This window comes from Jaculus jaculus, chromosome 17 (assembly GCF_020740685.1).
Source record: "Jaculus jaculus isolate mJacJac1 chromosome 17, mJacJac1.mat.Y.cur, whole genome shotgun sequence".
Classification (NCBI taxonomy): Eukaryota; Metazoa; Chordata; class Mammalia; order Rodentia; family Dipodidae; genus Jaculus; species Jaculus jaculus.
The window spans coordinates 6,691,311-6,716,068 of NC_059118.1; the positions used below are offsets into that span (position 1 = coordinate 6,691,311).

At 48.6% G+C, this 24,758-nt stretch overlaps 1 protein-coding gene across 1 annotated transcript in view; it reads right to left on the reverse strand.

Annotated features, from left to right (window-relative positions):
- The window catches only part of Itga9 (integrin subunit alpha 9), a 322,030-nt gene that overhangs the window by 228,628 nt on the left and 68,644 nt on the right, over nucleotides 1–24,758 (reverse strand). Inside the window, exons 9-14 of the mRNA XM_045136949.1 lie at nucleotides 24,029–24,097; nucleotides 15,562–15,699; nucleotides 12,238–12,343; nucleotides 10,747–10,841; nucleotides 5,798–5,888; nucleotides 4,037–4,082 (exon numbers count right to left, since the gene is read on the reverse strand). Of these exons, the coding sequence (XP_044992884.1) occupies nucleotides 4,037–4,082; nucleotides 5,798–5,888; nucleotides 10,747–10,841; nucleotides 12,238–12,343; nucleotides 15,562–15,699; nucleotides 24,029–24,097 (545 nt within the window). The remainder of the gene's footprint in view (nucleotides 1–4,036; nucleotides 4,083–5,797; nucleotides 5,889–10,746; nucleotides 10,842–12,237; nucleotides 12,344–15,561; nucleotides 15,700–24,028; nucleotides 24,098–24,758) is intronic.

Consider the following 24,758-nt stretch of genomic DNA (forward strand, 5'->3'; position numbering starts at 1 on the left):
ACCACCTGGAATTGCCTTTTAATCCAATGAAAGCTACCCTTGGTCTTCAAAGAACAGGGTAATGACAATGCATACCCATAGGTCACTGAGACGAGCAGGTTAAGCCCTGCCCTGTGAACACGGAGGACGGACAGTAAGTGAGGGCACACTCAGAATGCACCACGATGGCATGGCGAGGCTCCGAGACAGACACGGGCGTGCATGCTCGGTCATCCGGGTCCCAGCTTGGGCGGAAGCAGCACCCAGCAGGTGTCTATCAAGAGCAGGAGTCAGTGCCGGGCGTGGAGGCGCACACCTTTAATCCCAGCACGCAGGAGGCAGAGGTAGGAGGATCACCATGAGTTTGAGGCCATCCTGAGACTCCATAGTGAATTCCAGGTCAGCCTGCGATAGAGTGAGACCCTATCTCAAAAAAAAAAAAAAAAAAAAAAAAAAGAAGGAGGAGGCAGGGATGCTGTCTTCGTGGCGTAGTTACACAGGCACGTGCACCAGCCAAAACTCGCTGGTCCACACACTGGTGCATCTTACTGTGTACAGATTATAACTCAACACGGAAGGAAAATAACAGCACAGAATGATTGGGTAGTCACAGTGACGCTTAGGTCAAGGACAGACCACATGGGTGATGGAAGCCCCAAAGGTGACGTCGCCTAGTGATGATGTCATCGCTGTCTCATCTTATGTAAGTGCATGCCATGATGTCCACTCATGACATCACCTAGCAAAGGATCCCTCGGAATATATCCCTGTCACTAAACAACCATGAATATACATGAAATGCTCCAACGGTGTCTGGCGTGTGACATCAAACTTTAGTTGTCTCATTATCTGCTTGGGCAGAATTCCCTGGCTAGAACGGAAGCCCAAGGACTAGGTCGGTCACGTTCTCTGTTCAGTCTCCTGTGTCGGACACATACACACTTCTCAGCGGTCACGTATCTTAGCTGAGTAAGTGGGGGAAGGGACCCCATGTGATGGCATCGTCACGCACTCTCCTCTGAGGCTCATGCGGCCTCACTGCTCTTCCCAGGTCTCCTCCTGGCCTCCTCATTTGCCCCCCCCCCCGTGTCTCCATATGTGTTCTCCTTAGCATTCTCCTCCACGACGTTACCTTCGTCTGAGCTAAGCTCTACCTCAGGTTGGGTTGGGGGTATAGCTTAGATGGTCGAGTGCTTGCCGGGCATATGCAAAACCCTGGGTTCAGTCCTCAGTACTGCATAAAACCTGGTGTGGTACTGCAATCCCAGAAGCAGAAGTGTAAGGTCATCCTTGGCTGCACAGTGAGTTGAAAGTCATCCGGGGCCACATGAGATCCCATTTCCAAAGAAACCACCCGCTGCCTCTGATTCGGCCTTCAGCTCAGGATGGCGTCTGGGATCTCCCATCCACTGTGAACCCACCTCATTCCACACTCACACCACTTAGTAATAGGAGAGAAAAAGGGAAGTCTCTTGGGATTGGCGCTCATGAAGGTGAGGGAGAAAGGAGACAAGGCAGCACTTGCGCCATCCACCTTGGAACCAGACGCTCTCAGTGTTAGGAGGACCTGCTCTCACAAGAAGCCGAGGGAGGCTTTTCTCTTGAGAACAAGCCCGGCAGCCAGAGTGGGCTACTCGGTGTAGGAAGAGAGCAGACATCAGCATAAAGGCGCCACTAGTGATCCCCATGTCACAGTCTCCTCTCCATCCTCTGGAGCCTCGCAAGTCACCTCACCCAACAAGGAAGCTATCACCCCAGAGGAAGAAGCAATGGAAAAAGAGAGAGAGAGAATCCAGCCATTTAAGAAATAATTTGAGGGCTGGAGAGATGGCTTAGTGGTTAAGCGCCTGCCTGTGAAGCCTAAGGACCCCGGTTCGAGGCTCGGTTCCCCAGGTCCCACGTTAGCCAGATGCACAAGGGGGCGCACGCGTCTGGAGTTCGTTTGCAGAGGCTGGAAGCCCTGGCGCGCCCATTATCTCTCTCTCCCTCTATCTGTCTTTCTCTCTGTGTCTGTCGCTCTCAAATAAATAAAAAAAAATTAATTAAAAAAAAAAGAAATAATTTGGGGGCTGGAGAGATGGCATAGCGGTTAAGCACTTGCCTGTGAAGCCTATGGACCCCGGTTCGAGGCTCGGTTCCCCAGGTCCCACGTTAGCCAGATGCACAAGGGGGGGCACGCATCTGGAGTTCATTTGCAGTGGCTGGAAGCCCTGGCGCGCCCATTCTCTCTCTCACTCTCTATCTGCCTCTTTCTCTCTCTGTCACTCTCAAATAATCAAAGAAATAAATAAAAATCTTTAAAAAAAAGAAATAATTTGAGGTGCCGGGGAGGTTTCCCTTTAGTGAAGCCAATTCTCAGAGGACATAGCCGTCACCTCCTGATACGGCGGCGCAGAACGAAACCGTGAAGCAGAACGCTGGCAAGGCATATTTAATCCAGTTTATGGAAGATTTGCTAATGCTTACTGAGCATATGCACCAGACCCTGCTGTGGCACTTGGCGTGTACTAACTCGCCGTGTTCGGGTTAGCAGTACTCTTAGCCCCTTTCACAGAGGAGACTCCTTGAACAGATGGAAAGCAAGCCCAGGCAGGATTTGAACCCAGGTCACCCGGCCTCCAGGTCACACTTGACCTCCAACCTATTCTGCCACATCAACGTTCCAAGGGTTTCAGTCTCCCCTCCCCGCCGTGCATGTGTGCCATGAACGTGTGTGGAGGTCAGAAGACAACCTCCAGGTGGTCCTGGCCTGCCACCACCCCTAGGCAGGGTCTTCTTTTAGTTCACTGCTGTGTACACGGGCTAAGTGGCCTGTGAGCTTCGGGGGTTCTCCGGTCTCCACCCCCCATCTTGACACAGAAATGCTAGAATTACTGCGATTCACTAACGCGCCTGGCTTCACATGGGCTCTGAACGCAGGTCCTCATGTTTGCACAGCAAGCGCTCTAGCCACTGAGCCATCCCCCCAGCCTCCAATTCAAAGTTTACGGTTACTCCGAGGTCAGCTTGTTGCCCTGGAGTTAGTAATCCCCCGTCCATGGAACACCTCATTCAAGAAGGGGCCATGTGTCCCTCTGGAGAAATTCAGAGAAGGCAAGGCTCAAAGAGAAGCATCTGGGGTGTGGAACTACATAACCTCTGGCATGCCTTCCAGCTGTGAGACCCTAGCAGTTTATTTTAGAACGTTCTGCCACCGGCTTATTAAGAAAACTAAACGCTGGCTGCCACTCCAAAATGCAGTTCTGCCTCCTGAGTCACACCGACAGTAATACTTGGAGATGGTTTGAGGGCAGTGACGGTGCTTTGACGGAGAGATCCAGACGTCATGAACTTTAATGAGAACTGGGCCTGAGCATCCATCCTTCACCTCCGCTACCTCCGGGGGATGGGCACAAGGCTCCAGAGAGGTCCTGGAGTTGAGGTGAGGGTGCTGGGAAGGGATGAAGACAGGGTAGAAGGGGTTTCCTCGCCCTCTGAGAGTCATGGCATCCATAGGAAATGAGACTGTTTCTATTGTTCACTGCCAGAAGGGAGGGACAAACAGACCTTGGGTTGGGGGTTGGTGTCTCCCCAAACCTTGCCAGGAAGGAAGGGCTCACCTCCCACCTACCAGCTATTCAAGGCCCACCAGCTGGAACCTGGGAGGGGAGGAGACAGTAGACAAAGCAGCATTACCATTGGCCAGGCACCTTTTATTTTTTGAAGAGAGAGACAGAAAGATAATTAGTGTGCCAGGGCTTCAGCCATTGCAATCGCACTCCAGATGCTTGTGCCACCTAGTGAGCATGTGCAACCTTGCACTTGCCTCACCTTCATGCATCTGGCTTATGTGGATCTGGAGAAAGATAGAACCTGCGTCCTTAGGCTTCACAGGCAAGCACCTTAACCACTAAGCCATCTCTCCAGCCCCCAGGCACCTTCTTGCTGCAAGGAGCAGGACAAAGGGAAGGGTTGACCAATGGAGATGACACCCTGTGCCCCCACCCACACCACCAAACCCCATCCCATACTCAGAAAGAATGCGACCCAGGGAGCAAGGAAATGCCGGGGGTCTCACCTTAGAAGAACCACACTGTCGGACAGGAAGGCTCCGATGGTGACATCTGAGAAACAAGAAATCATAGCACTCAGAAATCTGCAGAAGCCGCCCCCGCCACCTCTTAGCTCTACAGAGACGGAGGCCCAGATGCATGGCCTGGGAGCCTCCCTACTGCAGCTGCCCGACCTTATGAGAATGACAGTCACACGGTCCCAAATGACAGACAACCACATGGGGCTGCTGAGGCCCTGAGCCGTGGCTGGGAACGGAGGTGAGCTGGAAGTGTACACTACAAACCAGATTCCAAAGACCTAAAATATTAACCAGCTCACACAGGACTTTTGTATCGTTTACATATTAAAATCATCATAGGCTCATTACATGGGGCTGAAACATTAAAATGAACTTCGGTTTGTCTTTATACATAGTTACATGGTAGCAGATATCAATTGACCTATGTAGCTGATATTATTACTATTAGTATTACTGCTATTTGGGTTGTCACCCATAAGATTCCTCACCTCCCACTTCTTATTAAATGTGCCCTCAGGATTTCCCTTTGTAGCTGGTGTGTAAAGTATGGCTTATAATCCCCAGGGCCTTTTAGAAAAGTTGCTAATATTTTATAATATTTAAATCCAAATGTAGTTGACATTCACTAGCTATGTGTATTAAATAATACTTGACCATATCAAATGTTTATGTAAATATTTATCAGGTGAAATATATATCAGAAAATTTATACACACAAAAAAAAAAACGCTGGTAAAGTATAAGCAGTATGTTGACATTGATTTAGCGATTAATCACTTTCAAAACCATGTGAGGGAGGCTGAAATAAACCCTTTATTCCCCACAAGTTGCTCTTGGTCAAGTGTTTTCTGGCAGCAATGTGAACCTGACTGGAACAGGTAGTAAGCAATAATAATAAAATAAAATTCTCTAGAGTAAGATGATTTGATACTTAGATACTTCTGGTAGGGTTTTCCGAACTCTGTGCTGATTATGGATGTTTTCAGATTCTCATCTTGGCTTCACCTCCAAAGACCGCTTTTCTAGCACTCGGTCAAGCTAAAGTACCCTAGGCATCACTTGTAGTTGGGATTCAAGACTGTACAGTAATTCAGTTTGCCTCAACTACCCCAATGCATGAAGACCAGCCAGTCAGCCGTGAATGGTGAAGACCCATCACCTACAACAAGAGGATATCCTAATGTTTCTCTCAGCAATTGTCTTGGCAAGGGGGATTACTCCTTTCCCTTTTCAAGGTCAAGAAGTCACTGAATATACTTAAACATAAAGGAAACCAGGGCTGGAGAGATGGCTCAGTGGTTAAGCCTCTTGCCAGCAACACCTAATGAGCCAGGTTCAATTTCCCAGTATGCACATAAAGCCAGATGCACAAAGTGGCACATGCATCTGGGGTTCTTTTGTGGTGGCTGGAGGCCCTGGTGCACCCATTCTATCTGCCTCTCTTCTATCTCTCTCTGCTTGCAAAGAAGTAAATATTTAAAGAAAAGCCTTAAGGTTTCACTGTCTTTGTTAGAATTACCGCTACAGAAGTCATTAACACTATAATCTCGCGGTACTTAAAATCCATCCAGAAGATCATTTTAAAGCTCAAAAGCAAACTTTTACCTTAAAATTCATCGCCATTCTACTGTGTGAATTACACTAAACCTACATGAATGTAACAATGCAATGTAACTGGGCTGAAAATGAGTGCATGTCCGGCCTGTCTCTGTGTATCTCACAGGGCTTTCAAGAAAAACAGCTTACCGGGGTAGCCATTTCCATCCATGTCGATGCCTCCTGATATAGACTGCCCAAACATCCGCAGAATGGGGCTGATCTTCCTCCCAGACAGCTTCTGAAACAGACAATAGGGAAATGGAGTCACAGGAAGGGGACAGAACCACCAACAAGGGCCTGGGATTGTTTGAGCCCAGCTTCCCCAGGGCATCTGGTCTTAACTTGTTGTTGACGAGGAGGGGGCAGTACAAGGCTAACTTGATGAGAAGGTCTTTAGAGGGCAATTGAAGACCACATAGCCTTTATTTATTTCTTTGCCTTTGCTAAATGTCATCATTTAAAAATTTGGTTAAATGCTAACAAAATAGAGCCCCCCCCCAACTTCTATGGTGCTTTGACATGCGGGAGTGACCATGAATATAAGGCCGACTCCCATTTCTAATAGGCTCTCTTTCATTTTGACGCAGGTACAGCTGGTTGGAATTCTTAGGATCACGTGTAGTTCCCAAATAGATAACGTGTAACTCTCCTCTCCTAAGATACGCACGGTAGAGAGAATGTGTCCCTAGATGGACACGTAATTAACTTGTCCCTCTGGAAGGGCAGCCATGTGGAAACCACCCCAATCTCCAGCCATGGAAAGTACTAAGCAATCTTGCGTAGGCAGCGAGTCCATAGTGCTGAACCTTCTGTAAACTCTGAATTCACACAAGCTACCAAACGGGCTGGGGAGATGGATCAGCCGATGTGGACCCGAGACCACATGAGTTCGATTCTCTAGCACCCACGTAAACAGCCAGGCATGGCCACACATGTCTGGAAACTAGAGAAACTAGAGCTTGGTGACTGGAAAAATGATGAAAATGGCAACTTTGGGTTGAATGAGACTCCACCTCAAGATAGATGAGCAGGGCTGGAGAGATGGCTTAGCGGTTAAGCGCTTGCCTGTGAAGCCTAAGGACCCCGGTTCGAGGCTCGGTTCCCCAGGTCCCACGTTAGCCAGATGCACAAGGGGGCGCACGCGTCTGGAGTTCGTTTGCAGAGGCTGGAAGCCCTGGCGCGCCCATTCTCTCTCTCTCCCTCTATCTGTCTTTCTCTCTGTGTCTGTCGCTCTCAAATAAATAAATAAATAAAATTATTAAAAAAAAAAAAAGATAGATGAGCAAAAAGAGGGGACACCTGATGTCCTCTGACCTTCACATGCATGCGCACGGAGTGTACACATGTGCACACACTACATACACCACATCACATATGCTCTACACAGACACCAAGAAATCAAGCAAATAATAATAATAATAATAATAATAATAATAATAAACCATCAGCATTCTTAACTAAAAGGCCGAAGGCTTCAACCAACCAGTCACACTGATGGCTCCAGGACCTGAGTGTGTGCCTGCACTCACCTGTGGTTACTTTGCATCTATCACTAAGTTCATCACATGCCAGCACGGGCAACCCTAGTCCCAGAGCACTTGTCACATAGCCAGCACCCCCCAACAAGGCCCCGAATCTATCTTTCTGTGGCACAGCTTCTTTCAAAGGTACCAGACTTCTTGAGTCAGAAAAGTCTCGTTTTCTGGGACCTGACGGCTTCCCCCTTCCCTTCCTCCACAGTCTCCTTGGGGAGGCTCCCCTGAGGATGCCCTTACAATGGATGACAAGAGGCATGCTTTCTTTTCAAATCACATAGCCACTCTTCAAAAGACCAAGTTTCCAGACATCCAGTGCCCCCCTCTTGCCTTTCTTCCCTCACGTTTCTCTTTACTGAGTCATCCTGTAAAGAAGTCAGAGTGGGGTCAGGGGAAGTTTCCACAGGATCTAATAATGATGGAGCCCCAGCAGCTGATAATTGCAAGTAACCCTTCCAGAAGTTATCTGAGAGAGCAGCTTGCCCATCCAACAGGAAACATGTGAGCCGCGAAGCACAGCTCCGAGCCCTGTCGCCAGCGCTGGTAGAGATGCTGTTTGCTGACAGGCTGGGCTTCACCTCCTACACGGCTCTGTCCAAACAAACTGGCATGTGTGCCTGCAGCCGTCTTAAAAGCCAGGCGCAGACGCAGCCCGCAGCTCAGCTCTGAAAGCCAGGAAATGCTCACCCACCGCAGTTCGCCCCAGGTTCGCGTTTCTAAGATCTCTCATGGCTGGGACTGGGGGAGAGTGAGGGCTGGTCCGCTCGGAGAGGGAGGCGACGCAGGCTTAAGTTCTCCACCGACATCTGCAGGTCATTATACTATAAAGCTAGGAAGATAAGGCTGTGCGGTGCTAATAACCCAAAATGGAAACCAGGAATGGTGGAAAACCTCCTCTTGACCAGGTTTATGCACAGTGTCTGTTAAGGCAGGAGAAAGATCGCAGGACCTCCTCGCCCACCCCCCAAGACATGCCCAGAGGGCTCTCAAATTGAGAAAGGGACTGGGGATCTTAAAATCAACACTTTTCATGGGGAAGGAGGAAGGAGTTAGAGAATAATGTGGGAGGGGTTTAGGCTCTGATCTCACAATTCCTCCAGCAGAAATAATACCAATCTGGGCCAAAGAAAAGCCATCCCATAGCCTAGATTCGTTTCTGATTTCTTCCCCTAGTTCCCACACACAATGCCCACTCTGTCAGGGAACCAGGCCCGGAAGAACCTGTCATTAAAGGATTTTTTCCCCTTTTAAGTCACTGATCTTATCACATACATATTAGCAGCTTGGAAAAATATAATCATAGCTGCTCCTCTGTCCGCCTTTTTTATTTAAAGAGCCCCAAACCACTTCTCCGTGTGGCAGCTGAGGAGCCAGGCTGCGTGCTGACGGAGGCTGGGCATCCAACAGGGCTGGTCGCAGCTTCCTTAGTAGACACTCCCTGCTGACCACAAGTGTGGGCTGTAGCTTGGTGGCGGATCCCGCCCAGCAACCAAACAAAACACTGGAGAGCCCTGGGAGGAGGAGGGCAGGGACTCCTGCAGGTGGCCTCTTGCGTGACGAGCTTCTGAAGGCCAAGAGGGAGCTTCCAGGAGGATGCATGGAGGATGACCCTGAGCCCCTGCCTGAGGATGGCCCCCTTAGATGACTTCCAAGTTATCACACGAAGCACAGCATCCCTGTCCCATACCACATGGTCCTGTACTGTGCTGAAACTGGCCGAATCACCTATGAGTCCACTACTGTGCCCACAGTTGCTCATGCCTAATGAAAACGGGGTAGTCCAAGGGGACAGATGCTCCTTGGAGCACACATACCTCACGATGGAGCAAGGTTCCCTAATGGTTACTGTTCCCACCAGGTTTCCCTGAGCGCGCCTCCTGCCACCACGGAATTGAGAGCGGTGGTTAGGATTAAAGTTCAGGGAGTTGCAATGGAGAAGTTCCAATGGCCAAAGGTCCCAGATGAACAGGGAAAGCCAGTGGCTCTTGGGAGGATTCAGGATAAGCAAAAGACAGAGATGGCTCTCCAGAAATGGCCTCTCCTCCACTCCAAGCACTTCCCTACACATCGGCCCTGCCAGGCCAGGCACTGAGCTAAGCAGGAGGTCGGCAGAGATGGAACCTAGGGCTCAAATGGCAATATGTTCTGCACCCCGAACCTGCATCTGCTGGAAGGATGGTGATGAATGGAGAAACTACACCTCCACTTACATGCTACCTCTTAAAATACAAACCTATACGTACAAACATGAGCAGGGGGCTGGAGGGATGGCTTAGCGGTTAAGGCGTTTGCCTGCAAAGCCAAAGGGCCCAGGTTCAATTCCCCAGAACCCACGTTAGCCAGATGCACAAGGGGATGCGCGCATCTGGAGTTCGTCTGCAGTGGCTGGAGGCCCTGGTATGCCCATTCTCTCTCTCTCCCTCTTCCCTCTTTCTCTGTCAAATAAATAAATAAAAATAAATAAAATATTTTTTAAACATAAGCAGGGCTCAGCATGAGAGTTTAGTAACAAATGCTTGCGGAATTGTCGGTGTGCACCCTGTCCCTTTCTGTCACTGACCACCGGGAGAAAGACACAGACCAGCAACATGCTACACATGTCTCCAAACCTGACTGTGCCTCTGTCGGGAGCATGACTTCCTTTTCCCACGGGCTGGACTTGGTACCATCAGCAAGACTGAACACCATGCTTACATGGCAAAAAAAAAAAAAAAAAAAAAACAAAAACAGAACTCGCCACTTCCACGTTCCCAAGTCCCAGGTCTGAGGCCAGAACTGTGACCAGTTCCGGGTTCTGGTGCCAATTCTGTCAACCGTCCGATGTGACTTTCTCGGTCCCCTAGATTGCAATGCAAAACATATTCCTTTGGCTTAGTACATGGGTGGTTGGCAGGGGGGGAGGGTCACAAAAAGAAAAATTTTCTCTCCTTTTTTTTTGGCTTTTGGTTTTTTGAGGTAGGGTCTCACTCTAGCCCAGGCTGACCTGGAATTCACTATGAAGTCTCAGGCTGGCCTCAAACTCACAGTGATCCTCCTACCTCTGCCTCCTGAGTGCTGGGATTAAAGGCATGCACCACCATAGCTGGGAGACAGAGAAAGAGAGACAGAGAGAGAGAGAGAATGAACGGGCACATCAGGGCCTCTTGCCACTGCAAAAAAAACTCCACCCACACAAGCACCACTTTGCGCATTTGACTTTACGTGAGTACTGGGAAATCAAACTCGGGTTGTTAGGCTTTACGGGTAAGCGCCTTAACTGCTGCGCCTTCTCTCCAGCCCATCTTCTCTCTTAATTAAGTAGTTCTAATTCCGGATAAGAATTTAGATGCTGCCAGGCGTGGCTGCACACGCCTCTAATCCCAGCACAGGGAGGCCAAAGAAGGTGGGGCTACACAGTGAGTTCCAGACCAACTTGGGCTAGAATGTCTTTTTAAAAACAAATGAAAAAGAAAGTAAGAATTTGCATGTTAATTTTAATTTTATAAGCATGATGTTTCTTTGACTGTGTGCAGTTTTGGAAGAATAACAATTATCTTTTGCAGTAGAGCTACCGTCATTTACCATTGAGTACTGGGGGACTATGCCATCGGCGTCACCATGATAGATATAGACCGCGCCTGCAAAGTCATCCTCCTTGGGTGCTCCAATAGCCACATCTGAAGGGAGAAAAACAGCTTTGAGTTAGAAAAGGTATATAGAATCACAGAAGTGGGGTTTCCCTAACTCCAGTTATTATGTCCGAATTCCCTGATAGGGCAAATTCTTGGCTGTTCATTACTCAAATATTAATTAGGCACATTGCCTTTTAATAGGAAAAAAAAAAAGGTGGGAAGTTATACATTCTGAAAAGAGTTTATTCTCAGCAAAGTGTTTTCCTCATCCTCATAGGAAAACATTGGAGTCTTTCTCTCTCTTTCAAATAATGAATAAAGTATTAAAAATGAAAAAAACAAAAGGCTGAAGGGGTGGCTTGAAGGATAAATGCTCTTGCTTGCAAAGCCTGACAACTTGGGTTTGATGCCCCAGTGTCCACATAATGCCAGGCGCACTAAGTGGCACATGTGTCTGGAATTCATTTGCAATGGCAGCCCTGGTGCACCCATAGTTACTTTTTCTCTCTCTCCATATATATAATACATACATAATAAAAATATTTTTAAAAAATAAAAGAAACACTAGAACATCAATAACAGAAAGAGAAATGTAACAGGCCCATCCTAATCTCATGGGCCAGAGCAGGAATTCCATAAGCGATGGTTACTGCATAAGTGATAAAATATACCTTAAGTCTAGGAAACGAAAATGGATAGAAAAGCATTCATTTCACTAAGAATATCCAACATTCTACTGACAAATGATCGCTCCTGGAACAAAGCCGGGGCTACTCTCTCAAGCCATTGCTTCTAACAAGCCATGTGACTGCAGAAGTGAGATCAAGGGTGAGGGGTATGCATTCCCATGACCCCCAGATGACAGTCCTCGCTCTGAATGAAGCCATCTGTGGCCAGTGGCATGAAGTTTCAAAGGACATCTGGCCTCAGCAAGAGCACAGCGCTAGCCCTGGAGCAGCGGCTCCCCCAAGTCCCAGGGTCTATGCAAACAGTGGAGGGGAAAGGAATGAAGAAGGCCAGAGCGAGGAGGCGAGAGGCTGTGGCTGCCTTTTCAGAGGAGAGAGTGTCCAACTCCCTCATCACATGGCCGAGCATCCCAGATGCATGAATGAGTAGAGGCCATGGTGGGGGGAAAGCTCAGTCTTACTTCTGTGCTATAGAGAAAGTCACTAATGGACCAGCCTCAGCGCCGGCTCTCACTGCCACACAGCGCAGACGCAGGGCTGAGGGGAAAGGGTCACATACACACAAGCAGGGGTGTAGGGCGGCCGGGCCTCAAGCATTCACGTGCAGGACTTCTCTAGTTGTTGTCCTTCCTCATGGGACACTGATGGACCTTCCGGGAGATCCAAGAGTGACTCACTGAGGAAGGACAGAGCTAGGCCACGGGGCAGGCTGTGATACCTGGGAAGACTCCACACCCTAAGGAGACTTCACTCACCTGGGAACCCATCATCATCAAGATCACCCAGGCTGGCGATGCTCTCCCCAAAGTGCGCGTTGTAGGCGCCATCCCCGGTCAGAGCCACCTGTTCCTCTAGGGCTCCCTGGGAAGCAGGATGGAAAGAAAAGAAAAAAACATGAGAGGGGGAGAAAAAGGCACAGTGAAAACTCAGCATAGACCAGCACCCTCTGAGAGCACACCCATGGGTAGGAAACACCTTGGCAAAACCACAGGAACCCTGACTCCTCTGTCCTGGTGGCAAAACAGGTCCCTTCATCTGTGCAGCGGGAGGGCCTGCGGTTGCCTGAGGTGTTTTAAAGGCAAAGGGGGGCTGGAGGGATGGCTTAGCGGTTAAGGCGATTGCCTGCAAAGCCAAAGGACCCAGGTTCAATTCCCCAGGATCCACGTAAGCCAGATGCACAAAGGGGGCACACACATCTGGAGTTCACTCGCAGTGGCTAGAGGCCCTGGCACACCCATTCCTTCTCTCTCTCTTTATATTTTATTTATTTGATACAGACAGAAAGAGAGATAGAAAGAGGCAGAGAGAGAAAGAAAGAAAGAGAGAGAAAATGGGTAGCACCAGGGCCTCCAGCTATGGCAAACAAACTCCAGACACATGCACCACCTTGTGCATCTGGCTTACTTGGGTCTTTGGGAATTGGACCTGAATCCTTTGGCTTTGCAGGCAAGAGTCTTAATGGTTAAGCCATCTCTCCAGCCCGGGGCCCAGCTTTTTTTTTCTTCATATGTTATTTATTTACTTATTTGTGGTTTGTCAGAATTACTTAAATATATATTTTTATATATTTATATATACTTATTTAAATATATGTGTGTGTGTGTGTGTGTGTGTGTGTGTGTGTATAAAGAGAAAGAGAGAGAGAGAGAGAGAATAGTACATTGGGACCTCCAGCCACTGCAAATGAGCTCCAGACGCATGCGCCACCTTGTGCATCTGGCTTACATGGGTCCTGGGGAATCTAACCTATGTCGTTTGGCTTTGGAGGCAAGCGCCTTAACCACTGAGCAATCTCTCCAGCCGGTGCCCAGCTTTCTTCGTGGGTTCTGGGGATCAAAGTCAGGCTGTATCAGACCCTCATGCTTGTGTGTGGCAAGTGCTCTTACTGCTGAAGCATCTCTGCAACCTCATTCCCTGGTCTTTTTTTGTTTGTTTATTTTTGTGTTTTGAAGTAGGGTCTTACTCTAGCTCAGACTGACCTGGAATTCACTCTGTAGTCTCAGGGTGGCCTTGAACTCATGGTGATTCTCCTACCTCTGCCTCCTGAGTGCTCAAATTAATAAAGGTGTGCGGTGCACCCCCACACCCATTTTTTTTGTCTTCCCTCTTCCCTGATCTTTTAATCTCCCAGCTCTTTCACATGGTTTTTAAATTCCATCTATAAAATAGTATAATATTTGTATCTGACCTATACAAACCCTCCCCTACACCTAAGCCACACCGACATTACTTACAACACCTATTACAATGTAAGTGATTTGCAAACAGCTGCTGCACTTTATCATTTAGGGAACAATGAGGAGAAAGGCCCCCACGCACTGGGCGCAGACACATCTCCTGCTCAATCTGTGGCTGGCTGGACGCACTCCGTGAGACTCTCTCCTCTCCTCAGCTCAGATGAACTGACCTCCAGGACAAACCGTGCTTGCCCGGAGAAAACACAGATGCCCACCCAGGAAGCGAAGGCTTCGGGTCCAATCCAGGACGACAGGAGACAGGCTCCGGAGAGAAAGCCTCTCTCTGCCCAGCAAGGAGATTTCCTATTCAATGCCTCACTGTAACCTCTGTATTCCATGAACACCCTTTGTACCACCCTCGAGCTCCGACCCCAGGATGGACATGTGACACAGAAAAGTCTCCTTGATTTTCCTCAGGATCGTCCTTGAATAAATCTATTCGTTCCACTAATTTCCATCCCCCAGTTTTGGCAGAAAATTGAGCAGTAGGGATCTTGGGTTCTAGCAACAAACAGAAATGGCACATTTTATCTTGTCCAGAATGGTCTCGTGGAGCTGCTTCCTTCCTGTTGAACTTGAACTCTGAGGTCCTGATGGCTTTCTGCTTTCTCAGGGGTCTCCTGCTTCCACTAGTCACTGCTCCTTCCTGGCACCCCAAGCCCTTGTCCAGCTGGCCCTCTGTCAGCTAGAGGGGCAGAGACACCTTTCCATCCCAGTCCCATCCCTTTTGTGTTTCTACAGAACAAGGGACATTGTGACTTTTCAGTTCCTGCCCACGTTGACCTAAGTAAAGGTCATGCTACCTCGTACCTCAACCCACTTGCCCCTCTCCCTGCTGGGAGATGCGCCCCAGCTTTCCCTGCCCATCAGCCTAGCTCCTGCTCCTTCCCCAAGATTCCGCCCACACATTCTGGCCTCTGCTTCTCCAGGTCGACGCACATAAGCTCCCAGAGAGACGCTGTAACCTAGCTCGGAAGCGAGCTTGCCAGTTCAAGTCCCAGCCTCACACTGCTTAGCTATGTGGTTCAGAGAGCGTATTTGTTAACTTTTCTGTGCCTCGGAGTTTCATCTGAAAAACTGGAACCCCTTACTAGTAATGTGCACACTGCATTGAAGTTATTCAGAAAAAGTGGGAAAAAATAACAGGTCCAGCCCGGCATGTGGCAGCCCGCCAACAGCAATCATTAAGATTCTAATTATTGGGCTAGAGAGATGGCTTAGCGGTTAAGCGCTTGCCTGTGAAGCCTAAGGACCCCGGTTCGAGGCTCGGTTCCCCAGGTCCCACGTTAGCCAGATGCATAAGGGGGCGCACGCATCTGGAGTTCGTTTGCAGAGGCTGGAAGCCCTGGCGCGCCCATTCCCTCTCTCTCCCTCTATCTGTCTTTCTCTCTGTGTCTGTCGCTCTCAAATAAATAAATAAATAAATAAATAATTTTTAAAAAAAAGATTCTAATTATTGGTGCAGCGCATATGGGAAGCGGATTAAGGTGTTTGCTTGCAAAGTCTTAGGTTCAATTCCCCAGTACCCGTGTAAAGCCAGACGCACACAGTGGCGCATGCATCTGGAGTCTGCAAAGTCAAGAGGCCCTAGTGCGCCCATACTCTTTCTTTTTTTCTCTCTCTCACTCAAGAAAAACAAAGATTCTAGTTGCCACTTACATATCAATTTTCATTAACAGAGCATTATACTTTTTCATGAGGAACTCAGGTCTTCACCTCTGGGTAACATGGTCCAATGCATGTCCCCTTACCAGTGGAATCCAGAGGATGCCGGTCACTGTGGCTGGACAAAGGCCCCTCCCCCACAGGCCCAGTCCCTTTGTGGTCTGATGCTGTACTCACATTTCCTCTGTTGATGAAGACGGTGACCTGCCCCTCGTCTCTGATCTCAGAAAACATGGGGGCCCCGATGAGCAGGTCGGAGAGTCCATCCTTGTCCAAGTCAACTGCGCACAAGGAGGAGCCGAAATAAGAGCCCATCTGCAACCAAGTTGAGTCACAACAGCGTTCAGTGTCTGTCCTCACGCACCGAGGCCCTAGCCTTCACCCAGCTGGCTTTAAAACTTTCTAGACACATGGCCCAGCTACTCAGAAACTGAGACAGCAAAGCTACCCTGTGAGCCAGAACGGCAAGGCCACGAGTAACATGTCCAATTCCCAGGGCCTTCCCACCGGATGCAGGCCAAAGCTGACCGCTCCAGAGGCCCCTTTCCTGGAACCCTGTCAGGGGAGGTAAGCAGGCCAGACCCTGCAGAATGAGGGGCTTTTTTTTTATTTTTAAAGAATTGTTTGAATTATTTATTTACTTGAGAGCGAAAAAGAGGCAGACAGAGAGAGAGAATGGGTGCACCAGGGCCTCTAGCTGCTGCAAACCAACTCCAGATACATGCTCCACCTTGTGCATCTGGCTTACGTGGGTCCTGGAGAATTGATCCTGGCTCCTTTGGCTTTGCAAGCAAGTGCCTTAATCACTCTCCAGGCCAAGGTGCTATTTTGACAAGCACAAGCTGAGTTTGCAAATACAGGTGACAACCGTGATAGGTGTCCCATGTACCAGACATGTGGCAAGGCCCATCACGTAAGAGGATGAAATCACACGCAGCAGGAATGAAAACACATGTGACGTGGGGACATCAGTTACCCTACTCCACTCCTGTGTAGAGCTACAGATTAGTTAGGATGGCACGAGCTGAAATGATGGAAAACGGTACAGCTCAAGTCTAGCGGATGCAGAAACAGGGCTGGTTTGTGTTGGCTCTTTTAAAAACATAATCCCATAGCAGTTATTTTCTATCCGAAAGGCCAGTGGGATCTAGGTGGGAATTAAAATAGGTAAGAGGAAAACTAACGGGGTGATGGCCCGGTGCGTCAAACCCTTGTCCCGAGGGTCTGAGTGCATTTGTCCAGCGCCCACCTAACGCGAATCACTGCACTGCAGCCAGCATTGGCGTTGGTAAAGCCGGTGGGTCTGGGGCAAGAAGGGAGGTGGCATAGAAGAATTTTCCAGAAGTTTGTGGGCCAGTGCAGTGAACAATGAAAGACCTTGTCTCCAACAAGGTGGAAGGGGAGGAGAGACAGCCGACAGGAGTCCTCCGATCTCCACACATGCGCCACCATGCACTGGGACACACACACACACACACACACACACACACACACCGTATACACACCAAGAAGGAAAGAGAAAGAAAGAAAGAAAAACAAAACAGTGCAAACATGCTTCCAGGCTGCAAGTGATGATTGCCTTCAGGGTCTAAGTCTCAGCAGGAAGACAGACACCACGGTGGCCTCAGAGCACGGGCAGCTGAAGGAGCAACTGCTCCTAGCTGTAGCTCAGGGATGCCGCCAGGCCAGCGGACTCCAAGTAGGTTGACCCTTCCATGGCCAAGAAAAGCCCCAAATCTAACAGGGTACCTGCGGTACCTGTTCCAAATACTGATGACTTTTTCATATTTTTTTTAAAAAAAAGACCAGTGAGGGCTGGAGAGATTGCTAAGCAGTAGCACTTGCCTGCAAAGCCCAGGGACCCAGGTTCAATTCTCCAGTACCCACGCAAGTCACATGCACAAGGTGGCACATGCGTCTGAAGTTTCGTCTGCAGTGGCTGGAGGCCCTGGCACACCCATTCGTTCTCTCTCTCTGTCTCTCATAAGTAAATAAACAAGTTTTTTAAATGACCAATGTGCCAGATCTAATGGCAGAGGCCTATAGTCCCGGCTACTCGGGAGACCGGTACAGGAAGAGTCCAAGTCCAAGGCCCTTGGCAACTTGGCAAGACTTTGTTTCAAAATAAAAAGTAGGGATTGGGCTGGAGAGCTGTCTCAGTAGTCAAAGGCTCTTGTTTGCAAAGCCTGCCAACTCAGGTTAAATTCCCCAGTACCCACGTAAAAAGCCATATGCACCAAGTAGTACATGCATTTGGAGTTTATTTGCAGTGGCCAAGAGGCCCTGGTGCACTCTCCACTCCCCTCTCTGCTTGCAAACAAAACTTTTTACTAAAAATAAAATTTAAAAGCCGGGCATAGTGGCGCATGCCTTTAATCCCAGCACTTCAGAGGCAGAGGTAGGAGGATCACCATGAGTTCAAGGCCACCCTGAGACTACATAGTGAATTCCAGGTCAGCCTGGCTACAGTGAAACCCTACCTCAAAAAAAAAATTAATTAATTAAAAATAATAATAAATAAACAAATCGGGGCTGGAGAGATAGCTTAGCAGTTAAGATGCTTGCCTGCAAATCCAAAGGACGCAGGTTCAGTTCCCCAGAACCCACATAAAGCCAGATGCACGAGGGGGGCATGCATCTGGAGTTCATGTGCAGTAGCTAGTGGCCCTGTTGCGTCCATTCTCTCTATTTATATAGCTGCCTCTTCTTTCTCTCTGTCTCTCAAATAAATAAATAAATAAAATGCTTTAATTTATTTTTAAATGAATTTTCCAGGCATTGTAGCACATGCCTTTAATCCCTGCACTTGGGAGGCCAAGGTAGGAGGATCGCCGTGAGTTTGAGGCCAGCCTGAGACTCCATAGTGAATTCCAGGTCAGCCTGGGCTAGAGTGAAATCCTACCTCAAAAAAAACCAAAATAAATAAATTAATTAATTAAATAAAATAAAAAGTAGTGGCTGAGGCGATGGCTTAGTTGGTAAAGAGCTCCCCGCACAAACATCAGAACCTGAGTTTGGATCCCCAGCCCCCACATGATTATGTGGGTGTGACATTGGGCACTGACACTGCCAGCCCTGGAGAGGGGTGATTAGGGGGATCCCCAGGGAGTCAGGGAACTTCCTGTACCGTAGCCTATCCTGTCCCAGACAGTAAGGTGGAGCGGGACAGGCACACACATGCACGCATATCTACCCACATCATGCATACCCACACGCATGCATGCATGTGTACATACACCCACATTCATGCACACATGCACACGTCATACACACGCAAATTTAAGTAAAAGGGGGGCTAGGCATGTAGCTCAGTGATAAGAGTGTTTGCCTAGCAAGCATAAGGCCCTGGCTTTACAGAAAAAGAGCAAATAAATAAATGTTTCACATAGCAAGCAAAAACTTGCAGGCTGTGTCCTCTCTAAAGACCGTCAATTATAACCTCTAACCAAAAAAGGGGGGGAGGGGAGAAAGCACGATCTTTTAAAAATATACTTTTAAATAAACGTTTCCAAACGGAAGGAACCTGAAAGGACATTTCTCCCTTGCCGACTTGTTTTCTCTTGCTGGCTCCTTCTCTGGGGAGTTTGCGAGGTGGGGAACACTCCCGTCCACTTCCTGCAGCTTACAATGGCCCTGGAGGACTTGGGAAGCCCTTCCTCAGTCCCACAGCAAAGCCAACCTCCACCCAAGGGACAAGGACATGGTTTTGAGTCTTGGAATCACAGAAGATGGGGAGGACAGAAGTGAAGGGCCAGTCACTGAATCAGGGGGCCTTTCAATCTCCCCACCTGCACATGTCAGGAAAACAGTCTGGGTAGCCACAGGCAGGGCCAGGAAGAGAGAGCGATGCCTGTCCCCCGGGGCTGAGTGGAAGCCCCAGAGGGCAGGGTTACTGCTGGCCTCACAGGCTGAGCCCCAGGGGACCATTTGTTCAGTCTCAGCGGGCTATTTAACCCGGCACCTTCATGAGTATGCAACCAGAATCCTTGCACATGGAGTTTGGAATCTCTTTAAAATACAGATGCTTCACATACTGAGGTAAATGGCATTGACAGGCTTTTAAGCCTCGCAGAGTCTTAATCACAGCTATCCACCAGCCTGTGAATGTGGGGGGCGGGGGGCACTCCGAACTGCAAACTTATTCATGATTTCTTATGCGTACTATTTGTAATATATCAATTAATAAAAACCAGGAAAAGTTTGTTTTTGTTTTTGTTTTTTTTTTTTTTTAGTATTTTGTGTTTTTTGGTTTGTTTGCTTATTTGTTTCTTAAGAAGTTAGGATAAGAGACACACTGGCCCAGTTGGAGGCAAAACAAAAATAAATAAAGCAGAAGTGAAGTGGTGGCTTGCTGAGGCGGAACCCCTGTCTGTGCGTGGCCCTAGACAAAGGGCAAAGCTAGGGCCTCCTCTGACAGCCCTGGGTCCGCTCTCCTCCCTGTGGAATTACTGCAGAAGTCCGGGAGCTGCAGGGTCCCTTTCTAAGAAGAAGGACGAGGAGGAAGGGGAGGGGGAGGAGGGGATGGCCTGTGGTAAAGTCAAAAGGATGATGGAGACATAAAGCTAGCTGGGGAAACTTCAAGAAGAAAGTGGAGGACATGTGATCATGAGGGTGTATCAGGATGAAGAGAGAGCTTTGGAGTAGGACAAAGATTCCTGAAAGAAGGGGAGAGGAGGGGAGGGAAGGGAAAAGAGAAGAGGGAGGGAAGGAGAGGGAAGAGGAAGGAAAGGAAGAGAAGGGGAGGGAGGGAAGGAAAGGGAAGGGAAGGGGAAAGACGGGAAGGGAAAGGTGAAGTGACAGAAAAAGGATAAGGGAGGAGAGAAGAGGCAAGGAAAGGGGAAAGGGGACAAATAAAAGGCATGGTGGGATGTGGAGCTGGGGTGCCCTGCTAGGCCCTGTGGTATCCATGCTGGGAACCCCAACACATCTTCCACAAGAAAGACATTCAAGCAGACGTGCGAGCCCAGCCAGCCTGGAGGTACAGGCACTGAATGTTCAGGGAGTTTAGACAAAGGCATTCTTAAAAGTTAGCCAGGGCTGGAGAGATGGCTTAGCAGTTAAGGCATTTGCCTGTGAAGCCAAAGGACCCAGGTTCGGTTCCCCAGGACCCACGTAAGCCAGATACCCAAGGGGCCCATGCGCCTGGTGTTTGTTTGCAGTGGCTGTAGGCCCTGGAGTGCCTATTCTCACTCTGTCTATCTCTCTTCTCTCTCCTCTCTCCCTAAAGAGCTCTTTAGGGCCTGGGAGATGGCCCAGTGGATAAAATGCTTGTTTCATAAGTCTGGGGCCCAGAATTCAAACCCACAGTAGCTGGTAAAATGCCAGGAGAGGTGGTGTGTGCCTGCTGGGAAGGTGGAGGCAGGGAGCCCACTGGTTAGCTCACCTAGCCAAACTGGTGGGTTCTGGGTTCAGTGAAAGACTTTGTCTCAAAGAATAAGATGGAGAGCAATTGAGGAAGCTGCCTGAGGCTGACCTCTGGCCTCCACATGCGTGCACACACACATAAATGAATACACATTCATACATGTACACAACACCTACATATGTGCAATAATAAAAAGAAGAGAGAGGGCTGGAGAGATGGCCTAGCGGTTAAGCGCTTGCCTGTGAAGCCTAAGGACCCCGGTTCGAGGCTCGGTTCCCCAGGTCCCACGTTAGCCAGATGCACAAGGGGGCGCACGCGTCTGGAGTTCGTTTGCAGAGGCTGGAAGCCCTGGCACGCCCATTCTCTCTCTCTCCCTCTATCTGTCTTTCTCTCTGTGTCTGTCGCTCTCAAATAAATAAATAAATAAAAATTAAAAAAAAAAAAAGAAGAGAGAGAATCCTCTAATTTTTTTGTTTTCAAACCCAGGTGTGTTTGAATGGGGGAGGGGCACAGCAGTCACACTCATCCATTTATTATATGACGGTATTTTAGAGTTCGAAAATCTTAGATTCAGGGCTGGGGTGATGGCTCAGTGGTTAAGGTACTTGCCTTCAAAGCCTAATGACCCAGGTTCGATTCCTCAGTACCCACGGAAAACCACATGCATAAAGTGGTGCCTACATCTGGAGTTTGTCTGAAGCGGCTAGAGGCCCTGGCATGCCTGTTCTCTCTGCCTGCCTCTCTTTTCTCTGTCCCTATTTGCTTGCAAGTAAATAAACTCTTAGATTTAACAGCATTCATGCCTGACTTGCTCTTTGAGACTCTTTTTTTTAAAAAAAATTTACTTGTTTGAGAGAGGGAATGGGCACAGTAGGGCCTCTAGCTGCTGCAAACTCCAGATGCGTGCTCCACTTTGTGCATCTGGCTTTATGCGGGTGCTAGAGAACTGAACCCCTGGCCAGCAGGCTTTGCAAGCAAGTGCCTTCAACCACTGTGCCATCTTCCCAGCCCCTTAGACTCATTTTGATACTACGAATAGCATGTAGCGATTTCTTTTTGAACTTTAGAATGCTTGGGAAACTTTTTTTCAAAATTGCTCAGAGTCACTTTCCAATGTTGTTTTGGGGTTTTGGAAATGTTAAAATAACACGAGCCAGTACAGTTCTGAGGGTGGGAAGCAAAGCCAAGTTTGTGGGTACACATATTTTAGTCAAAAGGTTATGATCATGATCTACTAAGTGCACACAGTAAGGTTGTTACAATGGCAAAGCCGTCTATGTCGACAGTAGGATTTCTGGAATTCACATTGCGGCTGACCGTCGGCGTAACATGGAATGCTCCAAGGCTGGTGCATGGTGGGAATAATTCAGAGAAGGAACAGAGTAGGGGCCAGGGAACATGGGTCAGGAAGAGACAATCATTTTCCCCCTTTCTCAGGGCACTGGTAGGTAAAAACACCCACTGGGCATTCCCCTGTCTTCGGGCATCTCTCTGCCACATCCCACATTCCTGTGCTTCTCCCCACAGCCCACTATGGCCTCCACCAAGAAAAGCAAATCCAAATTGCCCACACCTCTGCCAGCCTAAGCTGTGTCCCATACTATGGCTCAGCTACACTGCCCTGCTCATTTAATAAGCCATGTAGCCATCCGCAGCACTGAGAAACCCAGGAGGAAGTGACATCACGACTCAAAGGACAATGCAACTGGCTTAATCTCAGACTTGGGCCGTATACGGAAATTTAAGGGAAACAGAGAGAGGGCGACGGGCAGGTTGGGGTGTCTCAAAATCAGCTTCCAAGGGCACCTTTGCAGTTCTTTGTGTGGGGACGTTCTGAAGGACACTTGGCGGGGTTTGTTTGGGTTTCTTTGTGTTTTTTTTATTTTTATTTTTTATTTACTTTTATTTTTTAATTTGAGAGAGAATTGGTGCACCAGGGCCTCAGCCACTGAAATCAAACTCCAGATGCTTGCACCACCTAGTGGGCATGTGTGGCCTTGCGCTTGCCTCACCTTTTGTGCATCTGGCTTGCGTGAGATCTGGAGAGTAGAACCTGGGTCCTCAGGCTTTGCAGACAAGCGCCTTAACCGCTAAGCCATCTCTCCAGCCCTTTTATTTTTATTTTTGCACTGTAGTACGGGTGGTGTGTTAGGAGGGCACAGGCATGCGTATGTGCAGACTCAGGTGTCTGTGTGCAAGGGAGGAGACTACAGGTCGGGTGTCCTTCCTGTATCTCTTATCTGCATGTTTCTGAGAGGCAGAGTCTTCCTGAACCTGAAAAGGTGGTTTTCACAAGCCCCACTGCTTCTCTCAGCTCTGCTCCCCTCAGGACTGAGGTTACAGGCTTGCGCGGCCAGGCCTAGCTCTTTATGTGGGTTTCGGGGAATGGAACTCAGGTGTTCTCAGCCCCTCATGATTGTGGTAAGTGCTCTTACCCACGGAGCCGTCTCCCAAACCTTTTTAAATGCATGTATACATGCGCACGCTCATGTGTGGGGGCACCCAGGTATGTGGGTGTGGTTACAGGCCTTGAATTTCCTTCCTCAGGAATGCCTTCTACTTTTTGTTTTTGGGACAGGGTCTCTCACTGGCCTGGAAGTTGCCAATCAGACTAGACTGACAGGACAGAGAGCCCTCAGGACCCTCCTGTCTCCACCTCCCCAGCCCTGGGGTCACAGGTGCACACCACCCTGTCTGTCATTTTTACATGGGTTCTGGAGAGCCACCTGAGGTCCTCATGCTTACAGGGGACTGCCTGAGAGGTCTCCCCAGTGATAAGGTTTCTTTATGTGACGACAGATCCCCAGGCAGTAACAGTAGAAAGTCAAGGATGTGGGAAGAGGGAGTAGTGTCAGGTTTTCGAGATAGAAACAGCACAAAACCTCTGTCTGTGTCCCTTGAAAGTAATCATCTATGTGGAATAGATTTGCTATCTGAACTTGACCCATGCGATCTGTCTGGGATGGAAACGTGTATGCATGAGACAGATGGGGGGAGAGATAAGAGAGAGAGATGGAGAAAGGGAGAGACACACAGCAGGAAACATGGAAGACAGCGTCTGGACTGTGACCAGTTCTTTAAATGCTGTGCCACATAAATCTCATCTCACTACATGACACCTTCTCAAATGAATGAGAATCCCGTGAAACCTGCAAGTAACACACATCCCTGGTAGAGTGAGAGCCCCCAACACACAGATAAACTCGAGGCGTAGCTAGGGCCTTGGAGCCAAGTTTCTAGGGAAATTGACCCCCATATGAACCGTACCATGAATCTCACCTTTTTACCTGATGCCTGAAAAATCTTAACTAAGGTGCCTGATCTTCGGTCAGCTCTAAAAATATACACCTAGGGAATGAAAAAAAAAAATGCCAATTAGGTTATAAGCAACAACCAAAGACATTTCTCTTCATCTTCCTGGGTGCCACGTGGCAGGTGTGCATACATTGGCTAATGACAAAGAGGACGTCAGCAGAGCTCTGTCTCACCAACCACACAAAGCACATGTCCTCAATCCTGAAAGGTTCTTCCTAGATCCAGAACTTTCATTTATCACAGTCTGTCATCATCCACTGTCTGCCCCACCCTTGTGATTTGAACAAATAACACATTTTCATGCATCTAACCTAATTAGTCCCAATTGTAAGGAGATGTTCCCTTAGTGAACCATACACCTGATATTATAAAGTTTGATGCCATTTTAATAAAATGGGCTCCAGATTCATAGCTTGCGGAAGCTATCTGCATATAAGACCCAAGGACTTCCATATTACTAGTAAAGGATTTGACTGTCAGGAAAAATACTTCCTTCCTTACACTTGTTCCTTCATTCCTATTGGGGTTTTAACAGCACAACCCAAGACAAAAGGAAAGAGGCGTTTTAATCCAGGTTTATGCGGAACCCCCATGATGGACCTGAAGCTATAAGGTCAGCAAGTCTGATTCTCTGACTCACTCCCTTAGAGGCCACGATTCCCAAAGGGATTCAGCCATCCCTGTGCCATGGACT